The 18,040-nt window shown below is 39.4% G+C and overlaps 1 protein-coding gene across 1 annotated transcript in view; it reads right to left on the bottom strand.

Moving 5' to 3' along the window:
- Positions 1-4,560: 4,560 nt before the first annotated feature.
- Positions 4,561-18,040, bottom strand: part of PPHLN1 (periphilin 1) — a 53,513-nt gene continuing 40,033 nt past the window's right edge. The window contains exon 9 of the mRNA XM_054399496.1: positions 4,561-4,792. Coding sequence (XP_054255471.1) covers positions 4,583-4,792 — 210 coding nt within the window. The 3' untranslated portion in view covers positions 4,561-4,582. The remainder of the gene's footprint in view (positions 4,793-18,040) is intronic.

Genomic DNA, 18,040 nt, shown 5'->3' with positions numbered 1-18,040 from the left:
CTTCCACCTTAAAGATAACGGTACAGGACAGAGCGTATGCTACCAGCACAAGACTCAAGATACAATCACTAAAGCTGTACATTCTTTTTTGTGTTATTAGAAGTAGCACCTGTATTCCAAATGGAATTTGTACACCTAAGTGCTTACCAAATGAGCAGTTGCTCAATTGCTACTTCCTCAGCACCACCCAAGTAGGAAGAGGGGGAAAAGGCTGAGTTGAGATAAAAGACAGTTTAATAAGTGGGGGAAAAAAACAACACCAAAGCAAAATAGAGTCCCAAAACCACCAAGTGACAGAGAAACCCCCAGATGCTTCCACCAGCCAATCAATTCCCAGCCAGTCCCTGAGCAATAGCAGCTCTGGCAAACTTCCTCCCTCCCTCCAACCCCCAATTTTATTGTTGTGCGTGATGTCATGTGGTCTGGGATATCCCTTTGGTCACTGGGGTCAGCTGTCCTAGCTGTGTCCCCTTCCAGCTTCTTGCCCACCCCAGCTTACTTACTTGAGAAGCAGAAAAAGCCTAGACTGTGTAAGCCCTGCCCAGCAACAGCTGAAGCATCCCTGTGTTATCAACACTGCTTCCAGCACAAATCCAAAACATAGCATCACCTACCAGCTTCTGTGAAGAAAACTAACTTTATCCCAGCCAAACCTTCAGGACAGTGTGAAACACTAGGGTAATACATTTTCCACATCCTCATTAAAAGGGGAAGCCTTGCACAGAAAACAGTGCATGGAACCAATTTTCCTCTGATACGTGGCATTAGCTCTTTCTAAATCCATAGTGGTTTCATTGCTTGTTTTCAAAGCTACTCATGCTGTCACTTAAAGCTGCCAACCCACTTGGTGACTTTACAGATCAGTTCAGAATCACCCCAGCTTCAGCAGGAAGCACTGAATTTCCATGTTCCTTTCCTTTCTTCTTCCCCTTGTGTTCTTTTAAGAATATCTGCACATTAATACTAAGCACTAGGAGTAAGTTTTATTTTCATGTGACAAAACAAATTCCTCCAGCACAGCACAAATTCCTACCCCTTTCCAGGAGCCTCACTGAGGCTGTCCACCAGAGCAAGAACAACTTTTTTTAACTGAGATGGATGGAGTAAATCCAAAGTGTATGCTTGTTTCTACAGGAAGGAAGACTAAAAGCCATGTTTCTTTCTTAAGTGATTGGCACAGTATTTTACTTACATCAACAGAAGTATATAGCACAAAATGTGAATAGTCAATGTAACAAGTATTGAATGGAAAACCAGTTAATGATTACTCATTAATGTGAATTAAACCTTTCATAGAAACAGCACTTACAGAAATTTCAAAAGGCTCCTTAGTTCAGACGTAAGATTTGATTCATTTATAAAGGAAAGTCAGATGAAGCTAAGGAAAACCTAAAAAAGTTTTGAAAGATCTATCTGACCTATTAGCTGATCTGAAAAACCTGAGAATACTGGCTGATGGGTTGGCTCAAGGAGTTACAAGACATAGGGTTCCATCAGCTTGGCAGCTAGCCACCAGTAGGGTTCCCCAGGGCAGTTCTAGGACCACTGCTCTTTAGTGTTTTATAAAGGATACAGACACAGAAGCCAAATGTACATTAAGTAAGTTTGCTGATGGCACTAAACTAGGAGCTATGGACTCCCTCAAAGAAGACGTGGTGCTTACGGACATGGTTTAGTAGCAGACTTGGTAGTGTTAGATTAATTGCTGGATTTGATTTTAAAGGTCTTTTCCAGCCTAAACAATTCTGAGGCCTTGCAGAGAGAGCTGGATAAGCCACAGAGCTGGGAAATCACCAACCATACGAAATTTAAACAGAAGCAAGTGCCAGATTCTCCACCTGGGCCAGGGTAGATCTGGTTATATGTACAAAAGGGGATGAGAAGCTGGAGAGCAGCCCTATGGAAAGAGGTCCAGGGATTTGTGTGCCCTGGCAGCCAAAAGGACCAACCATGTCCTGGGGGTGCATTAAGCACAGCATAGCTGGCCAAAGGAGAGGACTGTCCCACTCTGCATTGATGCAGCCCCACCTCAAACACTGTGTGCAGCTTTGGGTGCCCCAGTATAAGGAGGACGTTAGACTATTAAAAGTGTGCCCAGAGGAGGCCACTGGAGAGTGTGCCCAGAGGAGACCAAGATGTTACAAGGCCTCAAGGGCAAGACTTACAAGCACCTGAGGTCCTCCTCACAGTCTACAGCTTTTTCAAGAGGGGCAGTAGAGGGGGAAGTGCTGATCTCCTCTCTCTGGTGACCAGTGACAAGGAAATGGAATAAAGCTGCATCAGGGAAGTTCAGACTGGACATCTGAAAAACATTCTTCACTGAGAGGATGGTCAGTCACTGGAACAAGCTGCCCAGGGAAGTGGTCACACCACCAAGCTTGCCAGAGTTCAAGGAGCGTTTGCAATGACACACACCGTCATGTAGTTTAGTTTCAGGTGGTTCAGCAAGGAGCAGAGCTGGACTCAGTGATCCTTATGAGTCTCTGCCAATTTGAGATATTCTATGATTCTTTGATTCTAAGCTTAGAATCAAATCAGATTATTTTGTCATAGTAAATGACAAAAATAGGAGTCTCAGGCTTTTAACAAAGGAGACTCCCAACTATACAGTAACAAGGAACATTTTTAATCTAAAATATTTTAAACACTATTTTGGCTTTTTTGTTGTTCATTAGCATTTCTAACCCAAAGCAGAAACTCAGATGTCATAGGCCGAAGGCTCCTGGTTCTGTAGACAAGTAGTGAAGTTCTGAAGTTATGCCTATGCCTGAGAGAAGACTTTGCCTGTGATCTCATAACTGATCTTGGCAAACCAAGTTGTTGCCAGAAGGGGCAGGGCAGGTCTAGCTACTGTGCCACAACAGGTTCTCACTCTGCCCCTATCTCCTTCCCCAAGTTAGCATCCTGTAGATTCCCTGAGCTGATTCCTACTCACTGTGCAGCCCATACAATCTCAGGGGCCACCAAGGTTAAGTTGCAGGCCATCTCCTTTGAGCAGTGTGAACTCTTAGAAACCAACAAATGCCAACTGCAAAAACCATACCCTATTGACACAAAAACTAAGCAGGTGTCTCAGGAATCATATTCCATATCAATATTTGCATGTGTAAGATGCTGTGATACGTACAGTACTTTGTACAAAAAGCACTGCTATTTCAATTTACATTCTGATGAAATCTGAAAAGCTATCTTAATAAGGAGGCTGAATTTAAAGACTTTTTAACTTTAAAATACTGTGCACTCTAGAAACAGTGAGCTTTGGTCGTAAGTCCTTCTACAGAGTTTCAAGTTTCGAAATGCACATGCATAGAAAACCAGTGTGCTTATACTTACCTCTCTGTGATTATGACTGGATTATTCCTTTCCTAAAACACTTTCCTAAAACAGTACCTTATGAAGTTAAATGCTGTACACAATCCAACAGTTGGGATACCATCAATGAGTCCTACTATTTTTCATCTCTGAAAAGTAATCATGTAGCACTGTCAGCTTTTTTATTCTCCTCAACCACTGGTCCCCAACTACAATCTGCTCCATCAGGTCAAAAGTGGTGCCAGACATTCATAGACTCATAGAATGGTCCAGAATCACCTAGGTTTGAAATGATGATGGATTTGGGGCCTTAGGTTTCAATTTCATGTTCTACCTAATAGAAAGCAACTTGGACTTACTAAGGAGACAGTCCTGCTTGCCTTCCTTGCCACTCCAAATTCTTGCTCCTTCTTCATGTCAGCAATAAAGATTACACACAGCCTTCTAATTGTTAAAATCAATGGATGAAAACTGGTGAGAAGATACAAACAGGGGAAGGAAGAGAGGAAGAGAAGGGACCTTCCTCTGCTCAGTGGCTGCCTGCAGTTACACTGTGTAAGGCGTAGAAAATATCATAAAGGAAATGATTAGCAGCAAATAGTAACAAAAAGTGGAAATCATCCTACATAATACTGCTTACTAGTAATGACTCGTGATACGGAAACCACCAACATTTAACTGGCATTTGAGGAACCTGTAATTAGGACAAAGAATACAGCACTTCTCACTTGAAGTGGCTAGAGCTGCTCTGGCAGAGCAGACAGAGAATACAGATTACAGAATAAATTTGAAGATTAAAATTAAAGTATGATAAATAATTTAAATCATAGCTGTGACCAGTTCTGCAAGTCTTCCCTTCCTGTAGTACATATGAAAACAAGAGATATTTCTGGGTAAGTAGAGGAATGCAGAGTTGCTTCTCCTTATTTTAATAAAAAATACAGTGTTTGAAGTTACAATTACAAACATTAACACACATGGAACTGACATTTTTTTTCCTAGGGAACTGCTTAAAAGTTAAAAAATAGTTTGCCACTTTACAGCATCTTTGAAAAGAACATCCTGTCAAAGGAACAGATGTCAACAAGTACAGGTAGGAAGAATGCACTTGTGGAGACCATGGGCAACAAGGTATAGCCACCAGAGCTATTATGAAGGAGCGCAGACCTTGGATTCAAATCCTCAGCAAGTTCTCCTCTTTCCCCATGAAATGCAGATTTATGTATTATGGCGTACACAATGCAGAGGATCGAAAAGTGTGTTTTTGTCTTTAGTATGAGCCCTCTTTGAAGGACTCTGAAAGATCTTGATTGGCAGCATCATACTGTGCAATGAAATGTTTGAGTTCTTCAATGCATCGCTCACCTATTTCATGCAAATTCTGCCTGAGGGCAAACTGAATGGACTTCTCCAATGATGGATCTTTATCAATTAGCATCTTCACTACCATGCCAAAGGTTTCACAGTCTTGTCTGTAGACCTAGAAACAACACATTTTAGAAAATGATTAAGGGCAAGGCTCTTCAGCTTAGCACACCAACAGCCCTCATTGAGTTAGGTGCTACTGCAGATCCAAACCAAAGAATACTGGATTCAACATGAGTTTCAGCTGTAAGGCGTATTTGCCTTTTCCTTTCTTCTGACTTGCACTAATGTAAATGTAACTAGTCCATAACTACCCAGACAAAAGAAATAACTTTCATTGAAAGAAATGCCTTAAAGAGAGATTAAGTTCCTCTTGCAGCAATATTTAAAACAGAATGGCAGAGCAACATGCAAATGCTAAACTAAATGAATTTTACATCTATTTGCAATGAAAAGCAACTGTGTCATGTCTAACAACAATTTTTTTACGAAGCTGCAATAACTTTGTCTGTAACCTTTTCTAAAACTTTAAATACAAGTTGTGTTTAAGTGATTTCACCAAATTATATTTGTTTGTTGGGTATCTGTTTCTTGCAGGAATTCTTGACAAATACGATTTTAATTACCTTGACTGCATTTGTGATTCAACCACTAAGGATCAGAGAAATCCTAGTGGTGGTTTATATCTGATCTCATACTGCAGGGAACTTGAGTACCACATCCAGTTCTGGAGCCCCTATACAGGAAAGATACGGGTGTGCTGGAACGTGTCCAGATAAGGGCCACGAGGATGGTCAGAGGGCTGGAGCTCCTCTCCTATGAGGACAGACTGAGAGAGTTGGGGCTATTCAGTCCAGAGAAGGCTCCAAGGAGACCTTAGTGTGGCCTTCCAGTATCTGAAGGGGGGGCCTACAAGAAAGCTGATGAGGGACCTTCTGCTGATGAGGGACCTTCTGGGGTGTTGGGTATTGATAGGACTAGGGGGAATGGAGCAAAACTAGAAGTGGGTAGATTCACATTGGATATTAGGAAAATGTTCTTCACCATGAGGGTGGTGAGACACTGGGACAGGTTGCCCAGGGAGGTGGTGGAAGCCCCATCCCTGGATGTTTCCAAGACCAGGCTGGATGGGGTTCTGGACAACCTGATCTAGTGGAAAGTCCCTGCCCATGGCATGGGGGTTGGAACTGGATGATCTTTGAGGTCCCTTCCAACCATGACAATTCTGTGATTCTGTGAATAAAGAGGCTGCAAGTCAGTTACATACCACAGTTGAGGAGAAGTAACTTCTCCTTATCACTGCAAACTGTTTTTCAAACAAACATAACTGTGCTCCAAGGTGGTTTTCATAAGTGAGTCAGTGGCCTTTCAAATTTTTTTCGTTCAGATTCCAGCTAAGGTTATTAATCTAAACACACTCAAAAAAGGGGAACATTTCAAAGTCTTCCATCTGCAGTTTATTTCCACACCTCTTTGGCCAACTTCTGTTTAGAAAATACACCATCTTTTTGAATGAAAACAAGTAAGTTTTATACCTCTGCACTTTTTTTTTTTTTTAAGGAGCAAAGAACAACCAAACTACTAAAACGTTGCTATTCCTCAAAGCACTGTGTGTTTGTGTCAGAACTTATTTTTAACAGAGATGTGTGACCATTTCCTCCCACATTTGTCTGTACTGTATACACAAATGATACAACTAAATACATGCAATTTCCTATTAGTAAAAGAGGAAGAATAAAAAACAAACAAAAAAACGCCCCCACAATCAAAATAATACCATGTATTTTTATCTGTAAGGGCCAGTCCAAAGGCAACTTAATCAAAAGTCATGTCAAAGGAATAGTAAAAAAGCCCCAAAACATTCTGTATACAAATTAAACTACTCTCAGAAACACAATGATTTAACGTGATACCTCTAATAAAGACAGGTCTCAAAAGTTTTAGATCAGGGACTGTTTAGAAGGGCCTGTGGTGATTGGACAAGGGGCAATGGTTTGAAGCTGGGGCAGGGGAGATGTAGGTTGGCTATCAGGAGGAAGTTCTGCATAATGAGGATGGTGAAACACTGGAACAGGTTGCCCCAGGGATGTGGTTGAGGCCCTATACCTGGAGACATTCAAGATCAGACTCAATGTGACCCTGGGCAGCTTGATCTAGTTGGAGGTGTCCCTGCCAACTCCAGGGAGCTGGACAAGATGACCTTGGAGAGCCCCTTCCAATGTGATGCATTCTATGACTCTATATTCTGCAAAAATAGTTTGAAATAGGACCTACTTTTTAAACACTGGCTGACAAATAAAAGAAAATGTTATGGCAGAATCTCATTTTCAATGGAGATTAAGAAGTCAAGAAGAGCGCAGCCCAAAACAAACTGGAGCTAAACATCTTAAGAGTGGAACCAGTGCGTGCCGGGCAATTTATGAGAGAGGGTTTGCTTCCTGCTTTGTATGCTTAGTTCTTTGGTAGTATCAGCATGAAACTCAGACTTTTCTCAGAGTTCAGGTTCCACAGCAAGTAAAACATGGCGCTTGCTAAGAGAACTTCAAACAGCGTAAATTCAGGTTACTTTTTTTCTGATTTTTTCCAAGGGAAAAGCTCAGGAAGAACTGCTGTCTCTGATTAGCCATAGGACAGACAGGTGGTATTTCACTTTGGGTAACTCATCCCTTTCAAGTACTTGCAGCAAGCTTGCTAGCAACCTTCACAGAATTACTCTGAAAGGTTTCTTCTCCCCACAGCCACTATGTTTTGGGGGAAATAGTTCAGACCTTCTCTCCCCCCCCTCCCCCCCCCATTTTTTTTTTAAATGCATATCTATTTGTCCTATTTTATCACCTTTGAAGTGGTTAGACCAAGGACATGTGTATGGTCTTCCACAGGTAAACAAACCTGGCAATGGTCAGTCTTCAGAGGACACTGTGCAGCACCAGCAAGAGTGAAACCCTGGCACTAATAGAGAACACAGACACATTGCTTTGTCTTCTCCATAGGAAGGCACTCAAAGCTCTAACTGGAAGAAATGCTCTACTTTTAACTGGTCTTCAAATTAATGGCAAAGACTTCCATCTGCTATTTCTCTCACATCACAGATGAAATTCTCTGACCCTCAGCACATAAGTATCAACACAATCTAAGCGCATTTTTCCTCAAAAGACTTGGAGGAGAATCAGGAGAGTAATCATCATTGCTGCATCTGGAGTCAGAAGTCACTTTGCCGTCACAACAATCTGGAAACTAAACACCTTCATACATGAGTTGGACGTTTTTAATGCTTTGTGTTAAATAGAACTGACCTAAAATAGGGGAAGAGGGTCAAGGTGGAGCAGGAAGGCAGTTCTCACAACACAAAACAAAGGAAATAGCTCAGGTTCTCTGACAATAATTGAGCAATTTTCCCTCAACAAGATTTCTAACCCAGATGCTAATTTCTGATCCTCCTGGTGCAATCTGCCTCCTTCTCAATTGTGCTGATAAACCTATTTGTATAGCTGAGATGTAAATTGCATCATTGAGATGATCCCTTTTAAAATTACTTCCCCCCACTGCAATCCAGTGATTCAATTCTAAAAACCAGATGCATCAGCACAACTGAAAGAACCATGAGCCACAGTTTTAAAGTGGAATTAACTTCACCAACCAGTTTATACTTGAAGCAGTGCACAACCAGCAACCCTCAGAGAGAAGTTACTGTGCTTTGCCAAAGGGAGCTAAGATTATCAAATACAAGAATATCAATTACAGAAGATATTAAATACAGCCTAATGGTATGGTCAACTATTTAACAGAAGAGTGAAAACACTCAAAGCCCCTTAAAAAAGAAGAAAGGTGTCATGGCATATTAAAATCCATCTTCTCCATAGAAGAGGAAGCAGCAATTTCTGGAAAATAAGCTCAGAATATGATGCTTGAGAAAGAAAGAAAACCGCAGAAAAGCCTCCAAGCAAAAAAACTCTCTGTTGGAGAAGAATACTGGAAGAACTTGTGACCCAACAAAGTTTGAAAACAATCTTATCTTTAAAATTCCAGCTGATACTGATTTTGAGCTCAGACCATGGAAAGCTCATCTGTAAGCATCTGGAACTTGAAACTGAAAATGATTCCATGTGTGGGTAAAGAAGAAATAACCTTTTAATATTGAAAAACAAGAAAGGGAATCATACCAATGACATGATTATTCTGTCTGATATATATGTCAGGTAATCCTGAAAACAGCTAAAGCCATAGGGTGATCATTTACCAAGGCTCTAGCATACTTTTATTCTCTGAACAAAGATACAGTACCGGCATAATAAAGAGAATGCAGTAAGCAGATGAAAGAGAAGCAGAAGCAGCTGTTCTTCTCCCAAATACACAGATATATTCATATTTATTTTATATACACATACAAAATATATAGCCTTGATTGTCCTATGAATGAAAAGTATCTAAGGTGAATTCATGTACACTTTGAAGAGTTTTCCAAAATCAGGACATCTGAGATCTGTGAGGCTGCAGATCTGAGCACAGGACACAATACTCAAAGGGCATGAGGCCAGTAAATGTAAGTTAAAATGGAGGTATTAGCAACTCTTGTTTCAGCCCACACCAAGTTCCTCTAGTGTAGCTCCTCAGCCTGTGCAGGATTTTTAAATTCTCAGAAGGTGATCCAGAAAACCTAAAACTACAGCTTCTCCAGTTCTCTGACAAACGGAAAGACTCTTCAGAAAGACAAGTCCCACCAGGCTATGAGTTGGCCTCTGTACCTTCCATATCCCCAGCTGGTAGAAAGTACAACTGAGTAACAAGTAGGAGATGCGAATTTCTCCTGGGAGGACTCAACTGAATCTTCACTTCTCATTCCTGGAAGAACTGTTCTAATGAATGTGCTTATTTTATATCAAGGTGGACAATATTATCTATGGTCTCCTGCTATTGTTTTGAGTTAATATGACTGTGGTACTTGTTTTGAATGCTCTTGGCTTTATGTGCATGTAAAAGCCTTTTAAATAGGAATCGAGAGCCTTGTGCGTGCAAAGCTCAAGCAGCTTTACACAAGAAATGGTCAAGCAAATTCACCGAAATGCAGAAGGTGGTACTTCTGCTTGCAAACACAAGCAGGATCACCAAGCATGAGAAAGATCACATGGGATCACATACATTAAGAGGATGTGATGATTTAACAAGTAAAACTGATGCTCATGATTTAATCTGGAATTTCCAATCCTTTGCTCTTTTTCAGCACAATCTTTCCTGCACTTTTGAGCATTCTTATCCTTTCATACATTTACAGATTAACACTTTCACACCTCCATCAGAACTCTTTCACAGCACCACAACACAACTCTAGGCTCTTTGAGCATCTCTGCACCACATGTATGCAGCTCACCACCAGTGCTCGAGTCAACCCTCATCTTCAGAGATGCTTGTTCTCTGCTCCTCATCCAGAAGGCCAAAGACATTCAAGGCTCAGTTCATACGTGGAAAAGAGTTAAGAGTTGTGGCTCACAAACCATAGCCTGCAACCCTTAGATACTAACTCACCCTTGAGAAGACCCAACATGCCCAGCAATCACTATCTTGTATCTGTGATTCATGCAACTTTTCATTTAATATACTTTCAGAAGACAGAAACTTCTCAGTTACTGAGGGCGCATCTCCTACAAGCATCAAATAGTCCATGGAAGGAGGAATGAAGCAGCATGCTCACTGGTAGTTGTTTGATTCCTGATAAAGGCAGAGCTTGAACTTGCAAAGCACAAGTATAGCCCAAGTCTGAAAATCATACCACATCTCCAGACACCGTATTAAGGAAACGGCAAACACCCTGAAATCTCTCCTGCTCCAGTGATGCCCCAGGGCTCCTCTACACCAGACAGAGGTAACAGCTTTAGTTCCTGTAGCTAAACCAAGACAGCTAGGCTGGTATAGCCCTCTGGTGGTATAAACCAGCTTCCGACTTCCCCTCCTCAGCAGACCTAAAACAAGTCTGACAAAGTGCTCTTCTGTTAATGCAGCCACATCGATGCCAGATTTTCTCAGCATGAGTAGACAGACTATGAGGTGTATTTTCTCTTGTACTCCTAACTGAAAGCTTTGCTAAAAGATTTTGTAATGTAGACCTAGCTCTAAGCCGACTGCATGCACAGTAAGGGTCTGTGTTACAATTGTGCATGCAAATGCTAGCAAACAGGGAAATTACTATACACTAAATTACTTCACTGTTGCTGGTACCAGTTTTTTTCCTTTGCCAAAACATCTTTTTAAAGGAAATGTTACCTCTCCCCACATCATTTGTTTTTAATTTATTTAGATACTACCTTAAGATTTTTCTCAACCATGAAAATTCGATATTAGCTTTACCCAAAATTTACTCTCCTTATATACAATAAGCTAATCCTCTGCTGAAAGTGCACAGAGAATTTTTCATTACTGCAGTGGCAGCATAATTGTAGTGCTACGTTTATGAGCACAATATATAACTTTATAGCTCCACAGTGCAAAGAATGCTCAGAACTGTCATTAAACCCCTCACAGACAATTCCCATGATCAAGACATTTAAAATTGGGTTTCAACTAAAGATGAACTATTTTTCATGGTTACAAAAAGCTGAATTAACATAACAAATTGAATACCTGGTAACAATAGCAGCATACAATTTTAAAACATATCAACAAGTCTATTCCTTTGTTAAAAATGCACTAATAATTTTGCCTTGAATCCGTGTAATAATTTCTGCACCCATTAACCAATGTGTTTATAGACCAATTCATTGAAATGCAAGTTGGGGGAAACAAGTTATTGAATCTACTATATAACAATGAACAATTTTGTTTTAATTTGCTACTTGCTGAAGATACGCAGAATATTAAAGTTGTTTGCACTTATATGTAATTCTGGCTCCCTTTCCATTGAAAATTTCTAGCACTTGGTTTAATAATCAGCATCTAAATACCTGACTGGAAGTTCTGCTAAAGTCCCTCATGTGGAATACATACTGATACAGGCATCATTTTAAAAACAGCATGAATTCCAATTTGAACTCTGCTTTGCCCTCAAGGACCAGGACTAGTGACATGAAGGACAGTGTGTGAGCACAGTGCAGCAGGAAGGGGTGCCGCAAGGAGGCCCAGGGGAGAGGGAGCTGAGGCCACCTCACTCTGTACATCCCAGGTGTTGGTTGCTGCTCCCTGCATGGGGGGCACAGCTGGCCTACATCTTTGCTTCTAGAACACAGCATCTCCTGCCTGCATTTTTATTTATTCCTTTGATTAAACTGATTTGAAAGAGGAATATGCAGTCTACAACAATACCACTGCAAGGCTTCCCACTTCATTTTAAAGCATAATTCTAGTGTGAAAAGAGGTGAAAAGTGCTCTGTAAAACTGGGGGTGGGTATGTATAACTACAGCAAACTCTCTGTTGAGTTTAAACATGCGTTTTAAGACTGAAAACCCTGAAGAGCTGGCTTGGATCCTGAGAACTTTTCCATGCTGTGTAATCCACTGGGAAGAAAACATGCAGGTCAAATTATTTACTTGCATGAAAGCATTATCTTCAGTTAAAACGAAGACATCATCTGGATACTCCTTTGCTTTGTATCATGCCCCTGGTGACACCTCTGCAATTACAGTAAAGTCATGCTGTTTGCACAGGGTGGTGACCATTGCAGCTCAGGGGAAGCCAGTGACTAGTTTTGGGTGTGCAGCAACCACAGGAGTGCCCAAACAGAGCATGCTGCCTCCTTGTCTTCTGCACGTCAGCCTCATCTTCATATCACTTCTGCTGCGCTGGGCTCTGCCCCTCAGCAATAATACCTCTAATCATCATCTCTGTAGAAAGCACCATCCCTCCTCAACTCCTTTCTTCCCTTCACCATCCAAACAAAAGATTATACATTTTTGTGCACCTACTCAATGCTTATAAAGCAATCTAAATAAAGAACATACAGCTTTTGTATCACACTGTTGAGCAGAGACAATAAAATTAAGAGGCAATTAAAATGATAAGTCCTCAACAATGATAGGAAGTGTCACACAGTCACACAAGGACAAATCTGTAAAGCAAGGCTATACAATTCTGAACAATCACAGCAAAAGCCAACCAAGCTGGTACTATTCAAAAAACTGTTCATGTCAACTATTGAACTGTCTCAGCTCTCTTTTAAGCCAAAGTGAACAGGGAAAGCACCACGCACAAAGTATTCAGCACGGTGCAAGATAAACATTAAACTGCTGTGACATGTACTGCATGGCAAATAAATTAGTAACTGCAAAGTACAGCAACAGAGTTTTCATTTACAAAAACTTATGTTTTCCCAATAGTTCCTCGTTGCTTTAAAATAACAACAAAAAGTTTTCAATAAAAAGGAAAAAGTTTACTTTAAACATATTGCTAGGAAACCCATACATTTACTTTAATAATTTTCAATACTGCAGTGGAAGACTTTAAGCAAATGTTTAAATGAAAAAGAATTGACACACAACAGAAATGTGCATCATGATACATTTCATTTAATGTTACGTTTTGGCAAGAGCAAGTGCGTTATTACTGCTTCAAGAAACGTCTTGCTCAGTCAAGCAGAAGTAGCTCCCATGTGGGAGAGCAAGAACTATTATGTTACATGGTTTTACTGGAGATAATTCTTTACTAAACCAATCAGACCACATAATAACAGCATTCTAACACCAACTACAGGCCCTTGGAGACCGGTTTGTGTGTGGCCTAGATTTCATAGGCTTCTTTTACAACAGATGTGTTGGACGAGGGTACTGTTACTTCATATATTAACTTGTGTGTTCCTTCAGTAAAAGAGCAGTTTAAAGTTCTACCTCTCACGTTCTTCTCATAGAAAATGTGTGCATTCTGCAAGCAGATGATAAATCTGATTTCAGATAATCCACAGCAATTACAATTCATCAGTTTCTGAACCTCACTAGAAGTGCTGGTAATCTCTTAAAGGATTTACCAACAACACCTTTTCAGCTCAAGCACAATACCCAGCTATATGTTTAAGAATGCCCAGCTACAAACAGCTATGAAGCTAAATAAAAAAATTGTCTGAAAGAGCAACATCTTATGTACCTATTAATTTATCTTTGTTCTACAGTGATCTTCAAGTCTAGAAACTGCATTTTCATAGGACCATAAATGAAAACAAAATTCTAAAAGCTGTCCTCTCTGATGGATGCAAAACAAAAAAAAAAAAATCCCATTATTTGAAATGCACCAGTTCAGGATCAAACAGGAAATAATCAGCTTTATGCCACAGGAAGGACCTCGCCCTGCAACTTTTTATTTATAAAATACCAAACTGATGGAAAGCTATTTCCTAAATATGCTCCACAGTAAACTTATTGCTCTATCCAAAACAGGAAGGGTGAAGTTTATCTACAAAAGACTCTATGTTAAATCTCTTGTTAAAAATGCTTTAATAGCTTTCAGTTATGTCCACTGACCATAAAGGAAAGCAATATTCACTTAAGCTTCATCAGAACGGGCTGTATATTAACAGCAACAACTACATGACAAAACCTTCTCCTTCATCATAGAAACACACACATTATTTTGCATGAAAGGGACAGTAGTTTGAAATCCACAAGTATGGACTGTACTGCAGTCAAGATCAGCAATGATGCATGAGCTTTTACTAAAAAGGAACTTGTGCTCATTTAATTTTCCCTTAACCAAAGTCTTCATACTTTCAAATCCAAGAAATACTCTCAGCTACAAATATTCTCAATGCAACTTTCTCCATTAAAAGGGCTCATTTTCATGAATAGATAAGACAGAATTTTATCCTGGGGTGTGGATCACCTGTATTTTTGTGAGTTTTGGTTTTGTTTTGTTTTTTTCAAAGGCACCATGTAAATGAGCAGCAAGAGAGGAAAACAAACAAACAAAATCTTCCTTTTTCAATTAAGAGCAACTCCCAGCAGCTCAGTTGCAGTTAACTAGAAGCAACATTGTTATTGTACAGTCAATGAGTTTTAAGCACCACCCTGTGAATGAGAAGACTCTCTCGGAATCACTGTTTAAAGAGCAACTTCAGGTTTTTCCTTAATTGTTAAAAAAATGCATGCTAAACATTAGGGGGCTTAATAATGTGCAGCATAAAGAAAATACAACACAAAATAGGTAAACTACTGTGTGTAATGGACAACTTATCAGAGAGGAAAAGCAACAGCTGCAAGAAGAAAAACAATTACTTAGATTACCAACATTTTATTACTTAGTTTATGTTAAACCTTAACGTTTCTGAAAGTTTAGAATTACTTCACACATTATATTAGCCTTACAAATCAGTTTTATTAGTGCTTCAATAAGGGATCACATTTTCTTCATGTCCAAGTCACAGTCCTGTTTCTACTCTCTAAATAGTAACTCTCATCATTTACTTTAAGTACTCCTTTCAAATAGGAAAATGTAAATTAAGGCCATGTTTTTGAAGACTTTTATAAGCTTTTCTGAGCTTGTGGATGGACATCTTTTTCCATATGCAGTTGTAACAGTTGAAAAGACTATGCCCCCAAACCAGCTGTCACCATTCCCATGTCACAAATCATCACCTCACTTCTTTGTGTGAGGCAACAATATACAGATTTACTCCTAAAATTCATTTTCAGGCAAAATCAGCCCAATTATGTCACATTCTAGCGCATCAGTTGGGCTGCAGGAAGGAGTCACCTGTTCTGAGTGAGAGGGCAACAAGCAGCTGTAGATGATGTCTAGAAAGAACATTTATCTATAGCTTTATTAGTGTGTTCAGTCTCTCTGCACTCATTCAGGACGGCCCACAGAACTGCCACCTAATCTAAACAGACAAAGCACACAGGATCTGTGCTGAAACAACCACAGATCTTAGTGTGTATCTTCAGCCAATACAAAGTACATGAAGACACACAACATAAACCTAGCATTACAGCTAGGGGAGGTGAAAGTCAGATGTATGATGAAGCCTCATTTCTCATTACAAACACATTCATTCCTTATGGATTTTTAGCATTCAACATCCAAACTATCCCTCCTGAATCTGTTCCCACAATTCTAGCTGTTTCCACTTATTTGAAAGCAGAAATCTGATCTTAAAAAAAATGGTAATAAGAAAGTATGTCTCTCCCCAGAGAGAAAGCCACAAGGAGCAGAGATCGTCTTTTACGGTTAGTAAATCGTATGTCTTAGAGTAGGGATTGCCATTTGCGGTTCCAAGAGAAGGTAGCAGTAGTTCTGCATTTATCACTACATACCACAGTATTTGGAATTAGTTATTTGATAAGTTTGGGTTACAGCTCCTAAGTAATACTGAAGAATCACAGCAACTAGCTGGCTCAGAAGCAGCTTGGGAATCATTGATTTTTAAATCATTAATTATTTTAACGCATGAAAAACAAGCCTATTTTGCATTTAAAAAGATCTTTTGAAACTAAGACTATTGGCTTCCTACTTCCTCCCTACAAGCTTTTATTAATGAGACAGTTAAAAATGCTGCAGCATTTCAGCACAAGAACTGTTACCTATCAAACTCATTAAAGGAATGTCTGCCCTGCTCAGTCCAGTGTCACCGAACATTTTCCAGAAGTTGTCTGATGGGGTGAACTGACAGAGGACAGATTTGGAACAAACTTGGCAAGATATGTGAACACACTCATGACTTTTTGAAGTGTTTGCTTGTCTTCAAATTCTGGCATCCACTGAAAAGCTTTGATTCTTTTCGAGTCTGGCTTCAGTCAGTCCTTATAAAAAGTATTATGACCAACAGAAGAAAATTGAGATCATCAAATATTCTTGTGTGTCTGGGGATCTGGTTTGGGTTTTTTTGTTTTCGGGTTGTTTTTTTTGTTTGAAAGCTTTAGCTCTGTATTCTTCACATAGCTTAAAGCAGCTTTGAATGAACCCTGACATCTATAAATTGTGAAAACAGCACATTGCAACAGATTTACTAAGAAAAAAATAAAACTATATTTCTAGTACTCAAGAGACAAAACTTGTACAAGGATACCAGAGGTCTAGACTCAGTTCTCTTACATTTACTGTCATGAAATGTCTTATTCATTCTAACCATAAACCAGGGAGGTTGGTTATGGTACCAAAATTGGTTCGCTAGTAATGACGGTAAAGCATTACCGTCATGTGTGAACTGACAACTCAGTAAAAAAAAATTAAAACTAGAACAAAGTTAGCAGCTGCCCAGCAGCTCAGGCTAAAGATTTGTTGGGTATCAACAGCAGCATTATTAATTGTGGCCACTGAAGAGATGCAGCAAGTTCTGCCTCTACCCAGCACTCCAATGCATAGAACTTCACTCTGGTAAACCACAATGAAGGGGTGTGTGTGGGGGGGAATTGATTCTCAACTAAACGCCTCCTAAGATTTCAAATTAATATCTGGAAACATACTTACTTTGTCATATTAATCTTATCTTTGATGATATATAAACTAGTGTTTGAATAGTCTAAAGTAATTCACACTTTAGGGCAGACAACAAAACAAGTAATTTTAAGTTAAATAGCAGAAATCCAGGGAGAGAGTAAGCAAATAAGGCTGTAATACAAAAGTAGATCTAAACTAGATAATGAAAATGGAAACCATTGATCTATATATTAAAATAATTACTGGATAAAATGTACTATTACAATATAAATAAACTTTTTTAGTGCTATATATCTAAGCAGAGTAATAGCTGTTGCTGATGAAGTCTACTGATGTTGGATTGATACAGTGTGTTTTGGATAAGAACAGCATGGAAAAGAGAGCAGCGAGGGATCTTTCGATAAGCAGAACTAAACAGTTTACTGCCTGAGATAAAAATAGGTTGCAAAAGGTCAAAACACTTTAATGCAATAGCCAAAAGAAACAGTACCATGCCATTTACCTTTTAACCTTACTTCAGAGAAGATCACCATGTGCTCTCAAAGATACAGAATAGACAGGGGTTATTCGTACAAACATATCCTGAAAAATAAGGCATTCCTCACTTGGTGCCCACCAGTTCATGCTAGTAAAGACCTGGCTGAACTACACTGTCTGGGAACAGAATTAAATGAGGAAAAAGTTCAAAGCCAAATTAAATAAAAAACTCCACAATGAAAAATAATTACATTTTCTCATTTCATTTAGAAATTCCAGTAGGCTTTTAAAATTACATTAAGGGTATAAGCATTGCAAAATTCCTATTTTCAAATCAGCAGGTAAAACATTTTGTTGTTTCAAGGATTAGTAGCCATAAAGAACTGATTTACAACTGAACAAAGGATTCTTTCATTTATTTAAGAGCACCCTGGACTGTGTAGAATGATAACAGTAACTGTTTCATTTAAAAAAAAAAATGTTCTTTTCTACAAGTTAAGTCAGTAGCACACACTCTTAATGAAGAAAATGCAACTAACA

This window comes from Indicator indicator, chromosome 3 (assembly GCF_027791375.1).
Source record: "Indicator indicator isolate 239-I01 chromosome 3, UM_Iind_1.1, whole genome shotgun sequence".
NCBI lineage: Eukaryota > Metazoa > Chordata > Aves > Piciformes > Indicatoridae > Indicator > Indicator indicator.
The sequence above is the reverse complement of the archived record's forward strand: the minus strand, read 5'-3'. Positions and strand labels throughout refer to the sequence as shown.